Source organism: Strigops habroptila, chromosome 1 (genome assembly GCF_004027225.2).
Source record: "Strigops habroptila isolate Jane chromosome 1, bStrHab1.2.pri, whole genome shotgun sequence".
In the NCBI taxonomy this organism is placed as follows: Eukaryota; Metazoa; Chordata; class Aves; order Psittaciformes; family Psittacidae; genus Strigops; species Strigops habroptila.
This window is the reverse complement of record NC_044277.2, coordinates 154557224-154582012: the sequence shown is the minus strand read 5'-3', so window position 1 is coordinate 154582012 and position 24789 is coordinate 154557224. Positions and strand designations below refer to the sequence as shown.

The 24789-nt window shown below is 39.9% G+C and overlaps 1 protein-coding gene across 27 annotated transcripts in view; it reads left to right on the top strand.

The window, feature by feature from the left end:
* The window catches only part of ARPP21 (cAMP regulated phosphoprotein 21), a 404051-nt gene that overhangs the window by 300325 nt on the left and 78937 nt on the right, over window positions 1-24789 (top strand). For all 27 annotated transcript variants that reach the window (XR_003989920.1, XR_003989925.1, XR_003989940.1 and 24 more), the window contains 8 exons: window positions 6056-6224; window positions 7578-7783; window positions 8613-8654; window positions 9568-9657; window positions 13321-13471; window positions 14780-14858; window positions 16145-16204; window positions 17008-17148. Coding sequence is in view for 1 of the 27 variants with exons in the window: in XM_030475686.1 (XP_030331546.1) it covers window positions 7616-7783; window positions 8613-8654; window positions 9568-9657; window positions 13321-13471; window positions 14780-14858; window positions 16145-16204; window positions 17008-17148 (731 nt within the window). In the remaining 26 variants the exon portion in view is untranslated. The remainder of the gene's footprint in view (window positions 1-6055; window positions 6225-7577; window positions 7784-8612; window positions 8655-9567; window positions 9658-13320; window positions 13472-14779; window positions 14859-16144; window positions 16205-17007; window positions 17149-24789) is intronic.

Sequence of the window (24789 nt, the reverse complement as noted above, 5' to 3'; positions counted from 1 at the left end):
TTGGTGTTTGTGAAAACAGAACTGCTCCAGTGCCTTCACCACTGTGCACTGATAGGTGGAGGAACGTCTGTTCCCACAGAGTGCGGACCTGGTGGAAGAAGAACATGAGAGAGATGTAAGGAAATGTGGAAGCAGACTGTTAATTGATAAAAATTAAACTCGATGTAGATAATAATGGAAATAGTGTATACCTGGTTAACTGACAATTAAAAGGAATTGGTTTCTTTAAGCCTAATAGCAAATAATGGGGTGATGTACAGTTATTTCCCACAGGAGAGAACTATTGAGAAATCAGGAAAGCTATTTAAAATAAAGAACTTCTATTGGCGCATGAATTAAAATGTACAAAGTATTTGATGTATACAGTGGGGTAATGGAGAAGGTGTGCTGGCAAGCAGTGAGGTTCTTGAACATCCTTACAGTGAGATTACTAAAGCATCCTCCCTAGACCCCCTCTAATCCTAAAATAAAGCTATCAGTCCCTAGAGAGGATTTTGTGACACAATTATCTTTGATAGCTGAGAAATAGAGCTGATTATCTGTGAAGACGAGGTTCAGTTCCCTTTGAATTGTGTATTGCCTTTGTTGGCTGTTGTTTTCATTACAGGATTTGAGGAAAATTACTTTTTGTGTTTTACAAGGACAATTGTGTGCATTGAAGGATGGCTGGAACCACTGTGTGTCTGTGTTTTGAGTCATGGGAGCTGGGTTGTTTTCCACCCCCTGCCAGTGAGACCAGTTAGTTTAATGACTTTGATTGTAGGGAAATTTGTCAGGTTTATGTCTGGGGATGAGATACTATTTAGCACATGTGTTTGAAAGCCAGATGATTCAGAGGCTCATAGGTTGAGGCTGTTGATCCTGGAAGACTTCAAGTGGTCATCGTGACAGATAAAAGAGCATTTTTGTGAGCCTTTTCTAAAGTATTAAAACAAAACAGGCGCTCCTGTAGGCCATCTGCATTTATTTTCCTGGATAAAGCTTCTAGCTTTGGAGAAATATAACAAGCTAGAGGGAACATCATCATCATTCTTATTTGGCTGGAGATGATGACATTGACATGAGGTCTTCTGACAGGGGACTAAAGTGAAAAATACTGGTGTTAATCCATTAGGAACAAGAGGACCCCTTTGAGAAAAAGAATTTAGGTGCAAACCATAAAAAAATAAAAGCTATGTTTCTGGGTTTCTTCTTTTTCTTTCTTTCTTTTTTGGTTGCTAGACTCTTCTCATCCCTGCTGCAGTTTGCAAATACTGGGTTTCATGTGCAGGCTGGGAGTAAAGCCAGTGCTATTCCAAGGTGGAGGCTTCAGCTGGGATGCTGCTCCTCATGTCATCCGGTCACCTCTTTTAAAATGACAACTGGTTGTTTTGTAGGATCTGAAATCTTCTCCAGTGTATTCCGGTCCACCCTGTTCTGATCAAATTTGACCACTGTTGCCACTGATGGTTGTTTACTGGCCTGTTCAAGGTGGGTCAGTGGACTTTGTGTTGTTGTTTGTACACAGATGTTCATATTTCTCTAAGTCCTAGGATTAACAATTGCATCCGCTGACAGTCTCTGTTGAGCTGCTGACAGTAGGTCTGCGTAACTTTTTACCCATGGAGGTCTGTGGCACACGGGAGCAGAAAACGTAGTCAGTCACTGTATCTCTTTTGGCAAGTGAAGTGCAGATGGAGAGGGGACAAAATGAAGTCAAGGGAAGGTGGGAAATGAAATAAGGCTTCAAACATTTCCTTAAAAAAATCCCCCCCCTCCCCTTGTTTTTTAAGGTTTAGTTTTCAGTCTCTTAACAACTTGTAGGGTTCCATGTACTCCACAGACTGAATTTTTGTCTTATTTTTAATTGGGGGTGTTTTTTTGTACTAAAGCATTTTGGTGTGAGAGCTGGCATGGATTATTCCCCTGCTGTGCTAATACGCAGCAGCAAACTTGGCTTCCAAATGCATACATGTGTTTCTGTGGGATATGTAGAAAACAGTGAGAAGGAGCACAGAGTACAGCCTGTCTTATGATATAGGTCCTGAAGTCTAGTACTGACAATGGGGGAGTAGCATGTTCAAACTAAAACTTCAGGATTTCTTTTACTTGCCTTTTTGGGGGAGTTTAGCAGTGGTTTGAGTTGGTTTGATGTTTTTTTGGGGGGAGGAACGTGTTTGAACAATAGGTTTTATATCCTGAAGATTTACTTTGAAGCCACCACAGAGAGTTGAAGCTTTCGTTTTCAGTGTGAAACCTGAGATTCTCTTCAATTTGCTTGGTGATAGGAACTGGAATATTTCAAGTAAATGTCAAATAACAGAAGGTTTATGCTTTAAGCCATGGGAGTTTGGCAACATTGGCTGTGTGTACTGATAAGATAATGCCATAGTCCGTTTCCAATGGTTTCCAGGAATCTGGTAAGTTAGCAATAATGAGTCAAAGCTGTCTTTATATCTATGGATGAGGTGTGTATCACATGGTGGAAATCATGACTGACAGCTTTCCAGCTCATGGGTTGTATCTGCAAGCCGTTCACGTGAGGGGAGAATCACTATGGCTGAACAGGATCCTGACATGTAGGTACTGCCAACATCAGGCAGTTTTCGGTTACAGGAGCTGTTCAGGCATAAATGATTTTACCTCTCTGCTTAGCAGCTTTATTTGAAGAGAAAAGCCCTTGGGTTTCACTCTGACAGGGTGCCTGTTCTCAGTTAAGAGTATGCTGTTTGGCCTTAAAGCCTGCTCATCCTCTCTTCTCAGAGAGAATGTGTTGATACTTACTGGAAGCATGAGGATCTCAAAATTCCTGCTTCAGTGTGTGATGCCGTTGAGACCATCAAAACATTTCCTGATACATAGTACAGAAGGGGCTTACTTGCCTGTGGTGGGCTCTCAAGGGTAGCCATCGGATGTTAATTGAGGAGGGTTTTCTAATGTCTCTGCTCATTCTTCTGTGCTTTTTTGACAATTCTTCTGAGTATAGTTTTAAAACTCCTTCACATTAAATTAACTGTATTCCTTCCCACTGACTTTTCTTGAAATCTGCGTGGTATGTGTTGTATGAATGTATGTGACCATATGCGCTTTCTTCCATTCCTTTTAAAGCTCTGGAAGTAGCTGCTCAAGCTGGGTAGTACCCTCAGCTTCTAAAGTACAAATCCCCTTAATAAAGCAAGCAATTTAAGAAAAACCCTACCATTTCCATCCCACAGTGTATGCTGATCAGCTGGGGCTTGTAAATTCTATACACACAGATTATATTTCCACTAAAGTGGGTCTACAAATGGCTTGGTGGGCACCTGTATTTTCTGTTGCATTTCAGTGTGCGATACTCAAGTTCTTCTGAGAAATTAGGGCCTGAAATTTTGCCTCAAGCTCCTGTAGACCACTTCTAAGATCCCAACACCCCTATGAAATGCTCACTTGCAAATAAAGAAGGTGGGTTTTACCTAGCAACAAGCTTTGTGGTTTCTACCTAAGGATCAAAGCCACAAGTGCATTTGTTCAGCCCTTTGCGTCACGTTGGTACTGAAGGTTTTGACAGTCAAATCGTTGCTGACGTTTCTGTTGATGTACAAGGAAGAGAATAATCCAGTATGTTTTTGCATAGCAGTGCTGTCACTGCAGGACTGACAGTAGTAAAAAGTTCCCTCATCACTGAATAACCAGATATCCCAGAAGCAGGCATATTTGCAATCAAAACGTCTCACTCCTAATGGCTATTTTCTGAGTGGTTCCTTTTTGCTATTTATGCTCTCCCTTAAATATTTTATAGAAACCCGAGTCCCTTTGAAAACCCACCCAAACAACCAGAAGTGTATTTTACGTATTGTAGTATGTAAATGATTAGTCATCACTTGTAAATTGCCTAATGGAGGAGGAGGAGGAGGAGGAGGAAATTTATATTGAGGGAAGGTGAAGAGCTTAACTGTGAGTGCTTTTTGTCTCAGTTCTTCCTGCCTTTTTTTTTCCTTCCCCTTGATAAGGTAATTATAAAAGATTTTTAAAGAAAATCATCATAAGAAGCACTGTCATTGTGGGTTTGGAAAGTGGTCGCTGCACTCTGTAAGCTGCTTTTCCACTTATGCTTTCTTGGGGAAATTTATGGAGGTTTTTTGTTTTAATTTAAGATTCAGTGGTGGTCTTGTATATTGTCAATGAAAAATGAGGTTGCTGTCGGAGATCTTAAGTGTAAAAATATGGGGAACTCAGTTTATGAAGAAATATGTCTTTGGAAAAGCATGATAAGATTATGTTAAGCATCTGTGGCACAAGACCATAAATGCTGTTTATTGGAGTCTTGGCAGATCTCTTATCTTGCTGGAAATGATACCCTTTGATTGATCGGTGTGTTTTTGTTTTGCTCTGTTTGCCTTATGAATAGTTAATTCACAGGACATAGTAACACTGAAGAATCCTGAAATAATTTTTTTGTGTCCTGATTTTGGTACAGATACCTATTTCCTACTTTGGAAGGGTTTTGACTGCAAAGGTCTATCCCTTGGCTGTCTTTTTCCAGGTCAACCTGTCATGCACTGTGTTTTGTTGGGGTTTTTGGTTTGTGGTTGGTTTTGGTTGATTTATTTCTGCTCTACACCCCTTTTTAGAAGTGTAAGGGAAAGAGTTAATAAAAGATGGTTATGATGGAAGTTTTTCTTTCAATTGGAGGTTCATTCACTCTTTCCTCTCTATGTATTGGTTCCATGAAATACATTTGCTTAGGCATAATTTTCCATGTTGTTCTTCCACTCCCATCATGATCCTATGTTTGTCGATGAGATAATATTTCTGAAAATGTCCTTTGAGAAATACCAAAAAGTGAGTGGGAAGACTTAACTTGTATTACTCCGTATACATTATTAAGTGGTATGAGGAAAAGAAATACGTTTATGTATGTAAATTTGAAGGGTGGCAGTGGTAGGTTATTGAACTGCCTGCTGGGCTCCTCTGTGTGCCGGAGCTCCTAGAGAGAGTGGTTTGTGAAAGACTAAATTCCTTTTCTGGTGTATGAAATTCAGCTCTGCCAATGTGGTGAGTTCCAGTGCGCTGCCACGTACTGTACAGCAATTATAACTGCACGGGATGGAAAACGTGCCTCGGAAACAAGGAGTCTAATGTTAGAGTGAGGTGGTTTTCAGTCTTGAGTCTGTGTCATGTCCTTCCCTCAGCAGAAGGATACATGTTTCCTCCTATTTGCTGGTTTTGTGTATTTGCACTAATTGCTTCAACTGTGATTCATGTGCAAGCCTTGAAGAGAGGTGCCTGTTGGATTGAAGCAGTTCGGCACACAGCCATGGCTTGTAAATGAGTCCGACTCATCCCAAAATGCTCCTTTCCTGTCAGATCAGCTGCTCAGCTGGCAAACGCAATCTGATGAGCAGCATCAATTGCATTGCTGAGGCAACTCTTCCCTCAGGTTTATTTTCCAAACCGTAGCCTGGTGCTTTTTCCTCCTCAGACGGTGCCTTAAAAGAAAGCTTGTCTGGTGGCCATTTCTCGGGGAGTATGATTTCTTCTTTCGCATCCTCCTATTCTGGGTCATTCCAACTCCTATTCAGCTTCTGAAAGGAACATCTTGATTCACTACCCCAGCAAAGCCGGTCACTTTCTAAAAGCACCCACCCAGCTTCTTTTTCAATAGTGTTTGGCTATTGAAATTCTAATTGGAGCAGAAGCCGTGGTTAAAAAGCAAGCAAGTCCTTTTTCCTCAAACCCTCATTGATTTCTGTTGAAGCAAACAGATGAGCTTATATATAAATATGTATAAATGCTTTTTTTAATGAAAAGTGTTGGAATTCACTAAAAAAGGTTAAAATTGAAGTGAGTAATCTTCAGTGCATAATGCAATTCTTAATTTTAGCTCCTTGCGTAGGAGCTGTTATGACTTGAACAGCCGGCTCTAGCCTTCATTAGAGAAGAAGCAGGCAGTTTTGAGACAGGTGGAGCTGGATCAAGCTGTGAAAGTGATTTGCTTGAAGCTGGTCATTAGTGTTAGAAAACTGGTCCTCTCTATTACATCCTTACCTTGTGCCATGATTGTTACCATTGTTACTTACTTTCCATCTTTTTCCAGGTTGACTATGATCCGTCAAACTCTCTGAAGGACCAGCATGGAGATTGGCACTCTGAACTGTTAATGGGGACATGGGACTCACGTTGTCGTTGATCACTTGTGTGGACTTAACCAGCGAAGAGCAACAGAAGACAATAGGAAGACAGTGGGAATTATAGCAGACTTTCAGGTAAATGGCTTTTTTGGTGCAGATGATAAGTGCAATCAGTTTTGTGAACCCTGTGTAAGCATGTAGATGAGGCGTGGGGTAATGTGAAGAACTTGTGCATCCGTGTGCGTTTCTTGGTGGAAATCATTGACAAAGGAAGGGTTATTTATTTAACAGACGAGGTTCAGGTCATGCCATTCATGAATTCTTTGCAAAGCCATTCAAGTGTCAGTTGTGACTGCAGAGTAGCCAATGCCATGGGACTTCCTGGGGAGGGCGGTGGGAGGAGGAGAACCACTTGAAGCTTGACTTGGCTTGCTGTGAGCTAATTTGTGAGCTTCAGAGTTCGGTTGGTTTATTTACGAACCATGTAGCTTCATTTCTTGTGAAATTCACAATCCTTCTCAAAGGAAAGATGGTGTAGGAAAGGTTTTATTATTGTGTTTGCTTAAGATGTCAAAGCAAGAGCAAAAATTGGAAGATGTGAGTTTTTAAAACTCAGTATGTCTAATTTTTTTTTGCTTAAAACATCACTTAAAAATGAAGGTAAGTGGTATCAGACCTGTTGAATGTTAATTGCAAGCTGTAAAAAGAAACGTGGCCAAGTGTGGTTTTGTTTCATAGCCACTATTTAATTGCTGAGAAGCAGCAAGGTATTGCAAAAGACCCTTTCTGAAATAACTCCCTCTCTCAACTGCAGCATTTTTTTCCTGAAGATACTGCTTAAGCCAAATGGATGGGGAAAGAAAAGTTAAATAATTCATGAGTCTTGCTTGACAATTGATCAGTGGGGGAGGCTTCAAGAGGGAGCTGGGGGAGAGAAAGAGAGAGAAAATAATAATAGGCTTTAACTTTGAAAAGCCTTTAAAGCTTCTGTACAACAACCCATTGTGAGCTGAGAGTAAATGCGGTTCTGTGAAGATATCTTCATTAGAAATACCTGCCAAGGGCTTCCTGTAGGATTTTCATAGTACTGGAGAGTAACGTGGGGCTTGGGAAGAGGCTTAGGATTTTAATAATGGAGCTGTCAACTTGATGCCTGAAAGCGTTGACTCTCAGAGCTTTATTGCCAAATTTAGATTTCATATTTATATTGAATTATTACCTCTTCAAATTCTATATTTTTTTTTTTTAACTGGTAGTGAGCACCGTGGGCTTCTACCACGTACAAAACCCACGTTAGGCAATATTGTCATTTCAGTACAGCTCTTCAACTGGAACATGTATATATCTCTCTCTCTCTTCACTCCTGAGCTGCATGTTTTGGTTTGTTTATCAAAGCAAATGAAAGTACTTGGGGATTAAAGAAAAAATTCACCTCCAGTGTTTTTTTTCCTGTGTGTGTGTTTGTGTTGTGGTATCTTCACCTTTCAGGTCACCAGATCTTGTTGTTTTAATTTCTGTCTGGAAGAATGTCTGAGCAAGGTAAATTGAACCAGGAGACAGCAGAGGAAGCTGTGAAGGAGCAGGAGACTGCCATCTTGGAGGTGAACCCGGACAACTGTATCCTTACTAAATCTGAAAGCTCGGAAGTGGACGAGAAGGACGAGAAGCAGAGTGATGCCAAGACAGATCTGCAGGTAAGACAGGAATAGTGAATGGGCATATTAAGTATCAGTGGGTTACCATTACCTTTCCATTTCTGTGATCTTTCATTGCCTTCAATTCCCCTGTTTTTTCTCTCATAATTTTGAGACTCTTTTTTTAAAAGTTTTAACTTTTTTTTTTTTATTTTGGGTTCTTTTATCTCCCTATAAATAAATAGTGTTATTTGTTATACCTTTCAAACTCTTGAGGCTGCTGTCCATGTTGTTAATTTTTGAGAAGTTAATTGCTAGACGTCTGTGTTAGAGCTTGGTGAAATATTTGACTGTTTTCCCTCTTTGGGGATTCAGAAAACTACCTTGATCTCGTGACTTCACAGGTAATAATAATGAATAATTACTTAATGTGTGGTTTGGTTTGTAGGTGTTACTGCCAACAAAAAGTTGTTATGCAAAGCCTAAGAAGGTAATTTGATAAGAAGACTTTATTGAATGAGGGGGTTTTATTCCTTTTTGCTCAAACAAATATAAAAATAAAGGGGAGGACTGCAATTTAAGAGGAGTTTGGAGAGGGGGAGCATTTACTGAAGTATGCCTTTTCTTACATTTTTATTTTATGCAAAATTACAGAACACTCTGCAGTGTGGCTTTTGCTCGTACCTGTTCTTAAAATGAATAAAGTGAGCAGAGATGATTCTCGGATTTCCCTGCTTTCCAGACTGGGTTTGGGAGAGTTATTTTTGCAGTAATCAACTGATTAAAGTTTTATATAGGAGCGATTTAGTGTCTGTCTTTATTGGTAATGCTCTTGTCAGGCATATTTTCCACTGAAGTGATAACTGCTTTCTTTTTTTGCTATCCCCAGAAACGAGGTGGAAATCAGAACCAGCAGAAAAAGAGATCCAAGGTAAGGGTCCATCTCTGTTTGGAATTACATGCCTTGGTAGGCTAACGAATGTCGATCAAACGTCTGTCTGCAGTTGAAATGATGGCTGAGAAGCATGTGTGTGGTGGTTGGTTTTTTATGGTTCTTTTCCTTCCCCTCACCCCACAATCTCATTGCACAAAGGACTTCGGCTAGATAAAACGTGTCAGGCTCCCCTTTATTTATCCATCGTACTTTTATGCTGCCTGGCTCACTGTGCACTTGTGTTAGACAGCATGCGATGTGTGCTTCTGTATCCACTGGAAGGGAAAAGCTTGTTCCTTGTGCGTTAGTAATTAACGTTTTTGTTTGAACTTAATTTTAATGGACTAATCTTGACATAAAGAAGCAGAGACTGACTGGCTCCCTAAGTGGGGCAGGAAGGAGCTTTTAGGAGCAAAAAATCCCTAAAAACCTCCTTTTAATTTTCCAAGTGTAGATCCATAAGGCTTGCACTTTTTTTTGGCCAAGTTCCTTGGATATAATACTACTAGAAGAAGATGGGGGGGAGGCCAAGCAAGCAAGCATGCAAACTAACCAAAACCCAAATTACAAAAGGAACCTTTGAATTCAAATAGTAAAGTACTAAAGTACTGAAGGTAAAATTACCTTCAGTATTGGATTATCTGTTCTTTGCTGTTACAATTTTTGGTGGAAGTGGGTGAACCTTAGCAGAAACTTATTAAAAGCAAAACTGAAACCCACCACTTCCCGTGTGTGGCAAATGACTTGTTGCTTGGAATCCTTTTCTGTCTGCATCAAAGGCAGATCCAATTTTGTTGGCTCAGTGGGTAGTAGTTATTTGGGGTATTTAGGGTCAGCTGAAGGGTGCAGCTGATATGACTTGGGGTCAGTAGCAGTGTTCTCTGGTTTGTTTTCTCTCTATCTTATTCAGTCAGGAGCTAAAGGAAAACTTGTCCGGAGCCTTGCTGTGTGTGAAGAGTCATCCCCGCGCCCAGCGGCAGAGAATCTTCATGACAATCAGGTACACTTGCAATCATTGCCCTTAGCTGCATGGTTGACCTCTATGTTCAGTTGCATGATTATGTTACTTAATTGGGCATTTAACAATGTATGTCTTGGGGGGAGGGAAATTACATCTGACAATGAATGTGTTTTGATGAAGTTATCTGGTTTAGCGTGAACTTTATTTTGAAATACTAGTTTTATACCATATCACAGGGTGTTGTTTGCTTTTTTTTCCAGACCCCCTGAAAATTTCAGCAAATGGAAAAGAATTCAAAAGAATTCAGATTCTAAAATTAAAAAAATAGTAACAATCAGAGTATTAATATGATCTTTTCTCTAAGGCTATCTCTTTCGAGGCTGCACCAGATACAGTTATGAATATGCTCTGGTTTCTGGTTCCTCTGAGACTCCAGTTCATATCAGTGTCCCCCTTCACATAAAATGCACAGGTGCTTTGCTCTCTGAAATACCTTGGTAGAGCTGAGGATGCCTTCTCCTGAGTGGCATTTGTTCTCTGAACTCTTGGTGTAGATTTTCCGGTATCAAAAAGCGTGTATATGAGTTTAGCTGTGCTGGTAGTGTTGTATTCCCAGCAGCTGGCAGAGTTCTGTCCCCTGCACCCCTCCCTCAGACAGTAACACTGGTGGCAGTCTTTGTAGGCCAACTGCAAAAAATAACCCAAAAAGCAAAAGGAAAAACCTCAAATGCTCTTTGCTTGCCTGGTAAGGGCAAGGATTAAAAGAACCCAAAGCTAACTATTAAGAGCACTGCCTATAATTTATGAGCTGTTTATGTGCAAATGAGATCAACCATCAAGAGAGCTTGAGCAAGTGACTTGTGAGCTTAGCACAAAAACAAAATATCACATCTAAGTGTACTTTCTCACTGTTCTTCTATTGACTTGAAATGGAACAAATCCAGCTCTCCTCTTGGCTCAGAAGTATGGAGAGATTTTTGTATTTTTTTAGCTTATTGTTTTTTTTAAAGACCAAAAACCAGGTTGTTTAGCAGGGGGACATGTAGATGTTCTACTGCTCTACAATGATGCTTATGCAGCAGACGGGCAGGTTATTTTATCAGTTGTTCTGTTGTAGGTATCCGCTTTCTGCTCAACTCGCGTTCTTCAAGATGTGTGGCTTTTGTTCTGCTTTTGTTTGTATTTTCTATTGTTTAACGGGGAATGAAAAGGAGAATAGTATAAAGAGATTGTATTAAGCGGCGCATGGTAGTTTATAATTCGGTTTGAATTTTCTTTCTTTACTTTTTCATTATTATTTTATCTTAATGGTTTACAAAGCACAGGGAACTGATTGCCAGAGAATGTACGGTACATTGCCAGAACGACTGAGTATGGATTGTACTGCAGACTTGATGTTTGTATTTATATTTGAATACTTGCCTTCATTTTCCTGTATAGGGAAAAGACTTGTTTACCTGTATTACTTGATCTTGAACGCTTACCTAATGGTTCACTATGTCCTTACTTAAAAGGAATGTTGCCTTTAATGTTAAACTATTGACCAAGAAGTGTATTATTGCAATTTGAACATTTATTTTGTTGTTCACTATATTTACCTTGTATCAATGTATTTATTAACATTGTATTTTATTATTGAGAAAAAATCAATAAAAATCTAAGAAAATATACAGTAGCTTTGCTTTCACGACGCGACAGCCTTTTTGTGTGTTTCATCTAGTGCCAATATACAAGTATTATGTTACATGTAAGACAGTAGCTGCTGTATGTTCCTATGTGTGCTTATATGTAAAGTCTCGTTTTTCCTTTCCTAAGTGCATTTTAATGGACACTGTCAAGGTTAGGATTAACATCCTGGGAACAGCATGGCCAGTTACATTTTTCTCCTGTTTTGAAAAGCTCTGCTCCAGGCAGTGCGGGAACCGGAGTTATCCTTTGGGGTCTTCTGCCAGGGGTTGATCCAAAGTTTGTTGTTTGAATGAGAAATAGAACTGCCATTTGAAGTGAAAGAAAGCAGGCATAAGCTTAGTCCTCTGATTGCAACTGAGCAGGTTAGCAAACATTGTTCTATGTATCCTATGATCCTTGTCTCTAATGACCAAGAGTTCCCACTCTTTCCCTCTGTAGGCTCCGTTTTTTCTAATGCTGTCAGCGAAAACTAACAGGAGTAGGGATTAAGGGCAGTAGGTCAGGTTAAATTTTGGCTCTAGGGCTTTGTTTCTTTTTTACAGTGCTTTTCATCTCAAGTCTTTTGTGCCACATTTGAACTTCACAAAAGTCAGTTAGTGAGAAATGATGAATTTCTGTCTTCCTGTGGCATGTTTATGCTGATCTCGTTCTGCTAGGAGCTTGTCTTCCATGTGTTGTGGTGGCTGATTTGTAGTTCTTTGAAAAACTCAGAAACCTAATATTTGTAGTGATGACTGGTTGAAAGCCTCTTTTGAATTCATAATGGTCTGGTTGCTTAAAAACAAGCCCAACCCCTTTAAAGTGTTGTGTTGGTATTTTGGTATGCTAGTGTTCATTGAAAGCTTATGAAGAAACGGATTTACAAGCATTCACAAAACTCTATTTTCTCCAGTATTGCTGAATTTGGTTTTCATTAACATGATGCCAAAAATAAAAACCTATCAGGCATGCAGGACTCTTCTATTACAGAAAACTGAATTATTGGGGAGTTTTGGGACAGCTTAATGCAAATGAGCATTTTTACACTACTTAAGCATATAGTATTATTTTGTCCATCTTTTTCTCCAAAAGCACATGACCACACAAGTAGCTTCCTTCAGTTTTGACCAACCAGACTGGTTTTTTTGAAATATATAATAATGCCATGGGAACTGCAAAAGAAAGCAAATTGTGTTTTGTTAAAGCAAAGCCGGTATAAAGTAATGGTTTAAGTGGGGAACAACTTCTTTAAAGCAAATCAGAAAATGCAAACCAGCTTGAATTCTCAATTTTAATTACCTTTTGAAAGCCAGAGTATGCTTTCAAAGGGACTCGGTCTCTGAGATGCTGAATTTTTGAGCATAACACTTGTGATGCCTTGGAGAAGTTCACTTAGCACAATGGCTTGTTTGAAAATCACAGGGCACATTTCACCCCTTTTGTAAAGGCATGTCTGCATATGCCTTTGTATTTAAATTACCTGATTGGGTAGTAAGCCCTCTTGTATACAACTGAGTTTATAATTTTTTGGTATTCCTCTGCTATCCGAGCTCGAAAGCTCAGTCTAACTCATACTGCAATGTGCAAAACAGTTCATATGAACATGCAGGACTTTTAGTGATGGGGGAAAAGTTCTATTTTTCAGACATCTATCCATCGATCATCACTTAATGTGTAGCATTAATTAAGTTAGACTTACTTAAAGCCCATATAAAATGTATTTCACTGTTCTTATAAGTCTTAAGTGAGAATTACTGAAGTGTAGAATATGGTGCCTTTAATAGAGGTGGACTAGAAGTTGATAGTATTCAAATATGAGGGAAGAAATACACTTACCACGTTTGAATTTGGCCTTGAAGACATCATTATTCTCCTGGAAAAAAAAAATCATTTGTCAAATAGGAAAGAAATGTATCTGGCTTCAGCTTTTCTAGTTACAATTACACCTAGTTAAATATAAATCTCTGCAGGTTGGGAGCCATGGGAGGCTTACTGAATCTGGCCCTGAATTTATCTTTCTCTTTTTCCCAACAGGAATCAATCCAACTACAGCTCTCAAGTTTTCCTAGCTTGCAAGAAGAAGATAAATCTAATAAAGATGACTCCGAGAAAGAAAAGGAGAAGGAAAGAAATAAAGAAAAAGATAAAAACAGTGAAAAGAACAAGATCAGAATGTTATCAAAAGGTGAACTAAAAAATATTTATATTGCTGTAATTACTTTTGTAAAAAGGATGGTATGTTTCTATAAGCATGCATTTCTTTATTTGAGTATGAATACACAGAAGAAGTGTTTTCATACAGTGAGAAAATTCAGAACCTGGAATGTGCATGCATGAGTGTTTTACATGCAAACATTGGGCTCTGAAAGTGAAGAAACTTTTCAAATTGAGGTTTGGTATTAGAGGCTATTAATTTTCTTTAATGTAAAATCATTCCTCTGAATACTTAACTGTGTTGGTATAAACACATATATGTAAATGTGATTGTATAATAAGGTAATGTACGTGTGATTCTATAGTAAGGTAAGTGCAAGACTAATGACCTTTTTTCCCCATTGATAACATATTGGCATGTCACTTGTGCAATGCAAGTAGAGAGTAATCTTCTTCACTGTGGAGAAGATGGAGAATTTCTCTTACATGCTGTAAAGAAATCCATTCATGACATTTAATCTGCATTGCAATCTACTGTTATCACCTACTAAGACTTCTTCAGAAAAGACGTTGTATCTAAATTTGGTATTTAAAAAAAAAACCCAAACAACCAAAATCTCTTTATGAGCCCATAGTATAAAGGTACAATGTAATCTCTCCGGAAGCAGTCACTGCTTACCTGGGTGTGGATCCGCAGCTGGTGTGAATTGTCAAATCCACTGGCTTCATTGAAGCCGAATCCATTGGCTCCAATGGAGCTCTCGCAGTTCACACCAGCATGAGGATCTGTGTACCTTTGAGTCGGGTGATACAGCAAGGCTGAAGAACTGATTCTGCCTACTGTCACACATCCCTCCTACACACCCACTCTCAGGCGTGACTGGATTTCAGCCTGTCAATGCAAATAAAATCCCCGCTGGCATGATGCCTCATTTGCCACGTGTACAGCATTTGTTAAGTGATCCAAAGAGACACTGATGAATAAAAGGGTTTTTTTTTTCTTATTTTATCAATTTTCTTTAGTAGTTTAAAGGAAGAATTTGGCAGAGTCTTGAGTGGCATTGAAAGCTTGCTGTGCTTTTCCAATGACCAGAGGTTTCTGTCGGTGTCTGGTTTTGGTGCTGTGTTCACGGTAGAGCAGCACAGAGGAACTGTGAGAGTCCACCCCATGCTTCCGAGCAAGGGTCTTCCTTGGCTGAACTCCAAATGAACATTTTCTTTCTAAGCATATGCTCTCAAATTGTTGCTGGAAAATGCATTTTGATTTATAGCATGGCTTAATCGTAACTGCTGAGATGAAATAAATGGGGGGGGGGGTATGTTTCTTTTTATCTTTCAGATTGCAGCCAAGAGTATACGGACTCAACAGGCATAGATTTGCATGAGTTTCTCATTAACACATTAAAGAATAACCCCAGGTAGGTATTTTCTGCATTAGAGCTGGCAGTCTTGGAGTTCCTGTAACTGTATGCCTTGTTTTATTAGTTCTGGAGATGGTTATGAAAGAAAATGCAGAGGAGGTAGGCTGTTAACTAAGCAAAAAGCTATAAAAAGTCATCAACTCCTCCTCCCCTGTCCAGTCACCCATTGCTTCGCTTCACTTTCAGCAACATCTGGTCTTTGTCCTTATCTTCTTGCCTATAGCTCTGCGTGATGTTAGCAGTAACATTATAGCCATTGCAGTGGGAGATTTGTATATAAATATAAAGTAGCTTTCTTTTGGCAGTGCTGTACACAATTATATTCCTATGCACAGTGCCAATTCCTGTTCTCGGTATTCCCGTGGTTTCCATTTGGAGCAACAAGCTTATCTCATTGTTAAATTTGCCTCTAAATGTCTTAAGGAAGGATATCTCCCGGTTTTATATGCTGTGATTTTTTTTTTTCCCCAACGTTCATTTCAACTGAACCTGTTAAATAGGTACCACGTAATTCTGCAGTGATAGGAGAGCTAAGGATAGCTGGGTACCTAACAGCTTGCATAACCTCTTGTAGAGATGACGGAAGGTCCTCAAATTGGTTTATGTGCACAAAGTGAGACCGTTCAGAGGAACTAAGGAGTGATGGACTCTGTCAAGCTTAGGAAAAAATGTGTGTACGGAAATTTTTGCATGTTTTTGGCAGGAAAGAAGGAGGAAAAAGGCACATCTGAGCCCTTCCAGTTGAAACCAGAGCATTTTGACTGAGGAATGCTGCAGCATTGCCTCCTGGGAAGCCAAAGTCCAAAGGTGTTCTGTATTGTGTGCTCTATCTAGGTTAGGTATGCCCCGTCTTCTCACCTGCAGATCAGTGCCTCCTGGAAGATGTGTCTCAGACAAAATGTTGAAAGCTTCTGTGGGTAAAAGCTCCTCTCGTGAAGGTGAGCTGGAAACCACCTTCTCCAGCTAAAAAAAAAAACAAGGTGAAAAAGGAGCAAAGCTATCCATAGCAGTCAGAGTCTTTCTATGCAGTAATGCACTGATCGCAGCCTGGTGTGTCTGGAAGCACTCTCAGGCCGTAGTTGAGAGATCTAAATCGGTCACGTATGTCAGCAAAGCGGGCAGCGACCTTCTCCAGATGTGCCAGGGCAAAGCATCTTTCATTTTTAATCAAGATGGGTGACAGCACTTGCAAAGTCGCCTTATGAACATTGATATATTCATTTTTTCATCTGAAATGTCTATTGGTAGTTGACGCTACAAATCCTTGCTTTTCTTTTTGACAGGGACAGAATGATTCTCTTGAAAATGGAACAGGAAATTATTGATTTTATTAGTGACAACAAGTAAGTCGACTTTCCACGCTTGGTTCTGAAGTCGCATGTGTGGACCACATCAGGCTTTTATTTCCTGGCACGTGGTGGTACTGCTTAAAATACAGGAGATACCTTTTGCTTTTCATGATGTTGTAATTGCACTGGCCCTGCTCTTTTGGGTCCAAAAATATAATTGAAGCTTGCAGTGCAGAGGATGATCACATACACTACTCATGGGTTTCGTTGTGTGCATGTTATTCTAAATCGCTGTAAAATAAAACTGAACTTTAGTGGAGGGTTTCTTGCTATCATGTGCTCTGTATAATGAAATGTTTCTGAGGCTTTAGAAAATAGAGTGTCCGAATAGTAGCAGAGGAGAAGAAATTATGTTGGTGGGAAATAAGCATTTTTGTCAATAAGAGAAAAAAGGAGTGTTTGCCAAGCTAGACATTTTCAGCATCACCCTGCATCTGCCCTCAGGGAAGAAGGCAGAGAGCTGCTGCCAGTGCCTCTCAAATCTGCAGGATTGTTTGTGCAGTGGGTGCATGGGGTCAGGAGACAAGCTCTTCCCAGTAGACAGAATGCTGGTGATACCATGAAGCATGAGCTTTGTCCTAGTGCAGCACATGGAAACGTCCTTATTAGACATTCAAAAAATAATTCCTTTTTTTCTTCTGCTTTTTTGTAGCAAACGTTGAGATGTAAATGCACAAAGGACAGCTATTGAATGTGTTGCTCTTCTCATTTAATTATAGCTCAGGGGGGATGTCATTATCAATGTCATTATCAATGTGATTTGGTTTTGGTTTTTTGTTTGGTTTTTTTTTTTCCAGTAATCACTATAAAAAGTTCCCTCAGATGTCGTCATACCAGAGGATGCTGGTGCACAGAGTGGCAGCTTACTTTGGGATGGATCACAATGTGGATCAGACTGGGAAATCTGTAATTATTAACAAGACCAGCAATACCAGAATGTAAGTAGCAGCACTGTTGTTTTAACTTCTTCCCTTTCACAAGAGCTGGTTTGTACCATGACTGTGTGGCATTTTTTTTTTACTATTATTCGTATTACTGATTTTTGTAGCAAGAGGAGTGCTGTTTATCGCTTTCTGGGGTGGGAGGGGATGGCAGGGCTCACACTGTGAGGTTATGTAAGGATATAAAGGTGCAAAAGGGGCATCAACCCAGTTTGTCTCTCACAAGAAATTTAGCGCAGTACCTTGGACTGTTGCTTTCCCTGACACCTCAGTACCACTGGTAGGCTACAGAAATGAGTTCGTTGCTTTACGTTTTGACTGATGCCATATGGCTATATTCCTAAATAGCCCAAATATATTTGGAAGGTTGTGTCTTCCCTTGTTCTGGCTCTCCCTGCTTCAAGAGTAATTTTCTGCCCAACCTGCTTATTTAGGATTTGGGTCCCCTCCACCACCTGCCACCATTCCTTCCCTTTTTCTCCTCTTCTCCCCTCCTGGTTCCACTTTATTTTCTCTTCAAACCTCATTGTTTGACCACAGAGTTGTGGGATACAAATTCCTTCTGATGGTTCAAAGGCATTGCAGAATTTCTGGCAGGCTCAACTTGTGCTGGCATGCTTTATGCCCTCCTCCATGAACCCCTAGCAAGCTAGCAAAAGCTCCATACCAAGTTCCCTGTCTAATTCAGCAAAGGTGCAGTTGTGTGTCCTCGTCTAACCAGCATCACTTCTGCCAAGTGCCACGTGTGTATGAACCATCATGGAACCGGAGCCTTCCTCTTTACCTATAAACTACAGAATAAAGAGGAAATAATTACAACTGAGTAATGAAGTTTTGGTATCTGGCATTGGAACAGGAAAGCCCCATTTGATAATTGTGTACTTCCTGTATTCAGTTAGGAGGAGAAATAAAACCATTTATTTCATTTGCATATCCAGTAGTTAGGTAGGTTACTTAGATACTGTTGCTGAAAGTATTTTTTAAATGGTATTAGCCTCTCCTGTAAAAGGCTGGAGGCACTAACTAATATTGCAGGATCAAGCCCTGAGCCAAATGCATTGGTACTTGTTCTTTCACGGAGTCCTGAAAACATTCCATAAGAGTTAAGTAAATTTTAAATCATGGACAATTTATTTTAGATCCTTTTCATGGGCTCTCCCTGAGAAATGACACTCGGACCTTAATGTTTCTAAAGGTTTGAATAAAGCGTGCACCAAGAGTGTGGTTTTCAGATGTCAAGAGAATTGCAGTAGTTCGATAAAACTAACACTCAGGCTGCTAAGGCTTAGCCTCAGGATCTGGTGATACCTGCCCCTGTGCAAGGGCTATGTTTGGGTATGAATAAGAAAAAGCTGGGTATGCAGCAAACCAGTGTTCATTTTTGAGCTGTAAATGAGGGAAAACCCCCAAACATTTCCTCTTAAACAAAACACAATCGATCATATTTGAATGCTTTTTAGGTGTTTCTCCCTACAGTCTTCCCTTTTCCCTTCACATCTGTGTCACCTCTGTAGTGCCCTAACTGCTACAGGTCATTCCTCACAGCACTGCCTTCTCCTGGTTGACTTGATAATGTGATAATATCACATTGATACCTGATAACGCCTCTCTGGGTTATGTGGCTGTGCTATGCAGAGATGGGTAGTGCTGGAAGCGCTGCTGGAAATGCTTGCATGGTGCTTCTGGAGAGGACTCTGAAGTTGTTTTCAACAGTCAAAGCTGTCTCTGAGTGTTGTAGTGACACTGGGGCTTCTTGCGTGGTGGGGATGAGCAAGCAAGGCTCTTTACCAGGCATGACCTGGCAAACTCAGCAGGCAGGACATTGCAGGGGTATAATGGATCAAATGACCCTTTCAGCTGCGGTCTTGCAAGCTGGAGGTGAGGCACGGAGCCAGACAATTGATTCTGGCACCATTCCTGTGTAGATCTTCCAGAAGTAAGTGCAAGGCTTTGCCCCTTTGTTGACTGTGATCATAGCTGTTTTGTAAGCACTGCACGAACTGCAGTGTTCTTTCCTGTCTGCAGTGATTTGGTGGTAGGTAACTGGATTATGTGAAGCTCGAATTGCAACATGGTGCTTCCAGTGTGTTATTTACGTTATTTTGATACTACTGTAAAATAAAGCTTTGTAGAAGTAGCTCTGTCTTTTCATAAGCGGAGGAGATGACGTTTTTTTTAAACATGGCTCTGACATAAAATAGATTGTTATTATCCAGCTTGAATAAGAGCTGATGAGATTTTATTATCTGCAGCAAACATTGTGTAAGCTCTACATCTGGAAGTGGCCGGTGGGATTTCATGTGTTGTGCATTTCAGTACTCACAGGGACAATTTTGTGGGTTCAGAATCAACACCAACTCCTGGGAACGTGTTGACTCTATTAATTATTACTTGGGCAGTACCCAGAATACCGGAGAATCTGGAGAGCTGCTGAAACGCTGTTCAAGGTGGTCATGCTGTGCTGCAAGCCTTGGTAGTTTGATGCGAATTTATAGAGAGGCTATAGACAGATGTCCTGAAGATCTGCATTTTGACAAGAAATTTTCTCTTTATGACATATGGTTTCCAAAGTACTTTAGCTGTGTGCTCTGGAGAGGCAAGAATTACTCTTGCATATTCAAGAATTCATAAAGCCTGCACAGGCTGGGACTTCTGAGCGTGTGTGTCTGTTTGGGAAGAGCATATGACTCTGTGGAGTCACTGTGTGGGTTGAATAAGCAGCATATGTGGCCTTATTTCTCTGGCTGAGTGAGGGTTCGTATCGCATCGCTGCTGACACTTGCAGACCATGGGTTGTTCCTTGGCTCCAGGCAATGAGGTGCATTTATTCTGTTCAGCATAGACCTACCGTCCTCACTGCCTGCAGGTGCAAGTGTCGGAAGAGTGAATAGCTTTGAGATGAATGGGCGGTTGGGAAGATTTGGTAATGCTACCTTCGAGGTGCAGTAGGCTCTGTCAAACAGGGCACTAGGGCGTTTCATTTCTTTCATCAATTTGCCATCCTAGGGCAATGTATATCCCGTTCTATATACCTGGCCTATCAAGTACCTGCTTTTCAGGGGTTTAGTGTTGGAGAAGGGGCTTATTGAAGAGGTTGCAGCTGGAAGGAGGGCTATGGCTTATATGGCCATCCATGCTGCTTTACAGAGAGGGGTAGATGATGGTAAAAATGCATCAGGACGTGAATGTCTCTGGGATTGCAACCTTGCAGCTTCTGTGAACAATCCAGTCAGACCACAGTGGCGATTCAGGCATCTGAAGAGTATTGATCAGCTTAAGCTAAGGTGCCTTTTTAACTTTATTGGAATGTGAACAGGTCGTACTGTTTTTTTAGCTTTTTTATGAAATGAAATTTTAAAGCACAGAGATGATTTCCACTGCCCAAATGTTTGTTAACCCTCATAAAGTGAAGTTTCTGTACTCTTTCTCATTCCAGAATAGTAGGTTTTGAAAACAAATTATCTTTCTGTATGATTTTTGAAATTAAGGCTAAGTTAAAGAAAAAGAACTTAAATATAATTTTTTTGTGGTCTTGTATCTTACAAATGTCTTGCCTAAGTTGTCCGGCTTTTGAAATCTTCTCAGCAGTATACATGAGAAGCTCATCAGAAAATAAGGGAGGATTTTTTTGTTGTTGTTGTTGGTTTGGGTTTATAGTCAAAGAGCTCAAATACAGCTTAAAATGGGATGTCTGCTTGGTTCAGTATGAAACTGCTCTTGTGTCACCATTGTAATGTATATTTGCCTGTCACCTGTGTCTGCCTGTCATCTATCTAAAGATACACAGAAATGTACGGGGAACTTAAGACAGTGAAATATGATATAGACAGAAGTTTGGAATTGAGGCAATATGTTAGATGGGGCATCCCAAACTGGAACCTATCAATTCCTATCAAACAACTGGAAGTACTTTAGAGTTTTTTGCAGAACTGTTCATATTCTTGTTATTCTGTATTTCAGTTCAATCAGATTCATTCATCTCATTATCTGTAGATAGGTGGAGAAATACAGGGGAAGTGTGCTTGGTAAATGGAAAGGGTTTTCATTTAGTTGAGATAATCAACCATGTGACAAGTGTGTCTGTACCACAGCCCACATGTGCATTCATGTACATTTTTATATCAGCAGGAGTGACAAGGCTCATCAGAATTGAGAAGGTGGAGTGGTGGAGTGCTGATGATATATAATGGTTGTAGTTAGACATTTTCATACATTCTGAGGGTGTAACACACCTATTATGAACTTTATACTCATCTTCAGTTATGACTAATTTTTCTTCAAGAGCATCATGGGTTATGATCCTTGTAATATTTAGTTTTCTTCCTACTCTGTTAATATGTAAATGTTAATATAATACTGGACCAGTTAGAAGGTTTTTTTGATGCCATTGATATACATCCAAAACTTTGGGCAGTACTTGGATGGGATATGTGTTACAGGGGTTCCTTATAAGCTATAACTGTATCAGCAGAAGGAGACATAGTGTACAGTATATCCTTTGGATAACCTACAAGACCTTCATAATTACGACATAGAAGTTGTATTATTCTGTCTCCTCTGTGGAAGGGTGGTTTGAAACGCAAGCAGAATTCTCTTTGGGTTTCTATTAAGCGAGTGATCTTGCTGTAGATAATGTCTATGCCAGTAGAGGTGTACTGTGCCAATTTCCCCATCTTAAGATAAGGATCTGAGCTGTGGTACAGGATCCTACAGCATGTCACTAACATGGCATTCACTGAACGTTGGCAGGTTCGATAAGGAATATTTTCTAGACATTTTTGTTACCCCAGGCTGAAGTGCCAGGAAGATTTCCTTGAGATGCCAAATGTTACAGCCTTTGGAGCATGCAGAAAAGTATGCCTTTCCCCTTGACTGGATCAGGTATCCAGTGTCAATTCAGTTTCTTTAAGCAGTTGTTTGCTGATGGGAAAGATGGGACATTTTCCACACACAATTTGTAATGAGTCTTTTTTGGCTAGGTGTATGGTGGTGGTTACAACTGCATACCTAAATGCATGTATCTCTTGTAAAATCTCAGTCAAAGCAATTCAATGTTTGCCGGAGTGTTTGAAGCACAATTTTGACTCCCTCCCTGCTGTTGTAATACAGAGCAGTTACCTGGAAAATGTTCTGCTATATGGTATTGCATCTGCTTTTAAGCTCCTAATGCTATCCTTGATTGTCATATATGTACACAGAGTAATGATCTCATGAGAGCAGAATTGCTTTTATGAGCCACGTGGTGCAGGAAAACATGTGAACGCTATTATTTCTGGGTTTATTTTTTTTCATTGGAGTCTTGCACTACTCTTCTTCAAGGGATATGGAGTCAACTCAATTCCTCTGTTCCCTATTATAGTTACCTCTTTCCCATCTTTACTAGAGAATACTTGCTCCTTGACTGCTAGGAAATAAGCAGAAACTGGGGATATCCGTACTGGAGATATCTGTACTTTCCCTTTGGTTTACACTTGCTGTTGCCCAACCAATATACAAGCATTATCTGTTACAAATGTGCAGAGAAATATAAGGGTGCATGGTGAGTGGAAGCAACCAACATGGAAAAACTGTATAACTGCGAAATAACAATGGAATTGGCTAAGACATTGTTCCAGTTTAAGATGAACTAATACATGCTGCAACTAAGAATTTAGTATGAATATCAATAAAACAAGAACGTATAACAATAACTATGAGTTTATTTCAGTCAGGGATTAAATTAGGAACATGATTAGAAAAAAACCACCTTTTTTTCAGTGCAGTAGGAATTGTGTTTAGGATGCAGGAGCCCAGTGTCCCAGTAGTCATTGCTGCGATGCTTAGATGATGGCCATTAGCTCCTATCTGGCCTTTCTTGCTGCAACCCAGAGCTGGGCAGCGCATCCCTGCATGCCGAGCAAGGGAAGGCTGTCACATCCCAGAAGGAGTGGGGAACTTCCTGAGAAATGCTGCACTGCAGTGCCTTGGCTTTTTATCCCAGGAGAGAACCACCTGATGTGGAGGAGTTGAGTTGCCTTTCTTTTATCCAGTCACATGGTGATTGGAGAAGTGATTCAGGATGCACATATGTTAATAAATGGTGAGGATTTTAGCAATATCTTGCTTTCATGCTACAGGCGTTTGTTTCAGACATAGTTGCCACTGTTCTGCTAAATGCATTATTTGAGGTTGTGCATATTCAACATTTCACTGCTTAATGATCATCTGGAAGAGATTGAGGGTTTTTTTTTTTATCCCCTCCCAACCATTATTTTTAATGCTTATTTTCTTTATTTTAATGATACTTGAATTAGGACAGCCTTTTTCGTAGAGCAAGCATTCTCTCATTTTAGTCACATGCCTGTTTAAATGAAAGATACAATAGGGAAAAAAAAATACTTGGTACACTTGAAGTTGAGCTGAGTTTCCCAAAGCCTTAATTCCTGGCTTTGTTCTTACTTCAAGCATTGTAAGCCATATACTGGACCCATGGAAATTACTTACTCTGTAAATGAGATGTTAGGGTTAATGAACCAGTTCTAATAGCTCCAATATTAAATTTTCATCCAGTGTAATTTATCAAAAGTAAATTATTTATAATTAAGGTGGACATGTACTTTACGGCTGTTCCGCACTGTAATGAAATATTAGTTAAATGTTCATCAGGACACATCTACGGTATTTCTTTTCTATTTCTTTTTCATTTATTTTATTAAAATCTTTACCATCGCACCACTTAACGGTGTAAGTCTTGTTTAAACCTAGAAGGTTATTGTCACATGCTTTGTGTGGGGAGATGGGAGGTGAGCCAGGAAGAGTGTGCTATAGAATAGCAAGTAGGTAATTCGGTTGAGGGAAGCTCTTCCTTGCATGAGTAATTAACCCATGTCTTTACGTGCTCGTCCAAGCTGTGGTAGGAAAGTGCCCGTTAATCAAGATGCTGTTTGGTCATTTTATGCTTTCAAATCACTGGAGAGAGATCTGGAGATCTGAAATGGCCCCTGTGCTTTCCTCAGATGTGACTGTACATCAGTTGTAGGTGAAATAATGTGTTTAAATCCGGGCATTTCAGGAATGAGGTGCTGTTATACAAGCAAGTGAATTTTAGAGGTGGTCCAAATTGTTTTAGAAATGCCTTTTGCATTCCTGTTGCCTGCCCCGTGTTTAATGTAGGAAATATGTACATTAGAAATGAAAAAGCATGGTGAGTTTTGTGAAACCTTTGCTTTTATAAGCGAAGTCTGTTGTTTCTGCTGCCTGTTTCCAAGGTGAGTGCTGTCTCTGAGAGTTCATCAAGAACACGCACTCTTCTTCAGGCCAGTGATTGTTCAGGGAATGACTTCTGATCCATGAGTCTTCCTGGTGGAGATGGGGAAAATGCCCGTGGCCTGAAGTAGAATTAAGCACAAGAATTTGTGTTGGTATTAATTTGTATGCATGGGGCATTTAAGGAGGACTCATAATTTCTTCATTAGCTCTTTTGGCTTCTGGGGAACCATCTTTCCTTCATTGGGAGTCTTCAAATCTTGGATTTCTTCCTTTTTCTCGCTCATTTTTGAGATTCTAAGATAGAAAAATGTAATTTTAAATAGATCACAGCAGTTATGTAACACTGTCATTTTCAGCCACTTGCAGAGTATGCCACATCCTTAAAATCAA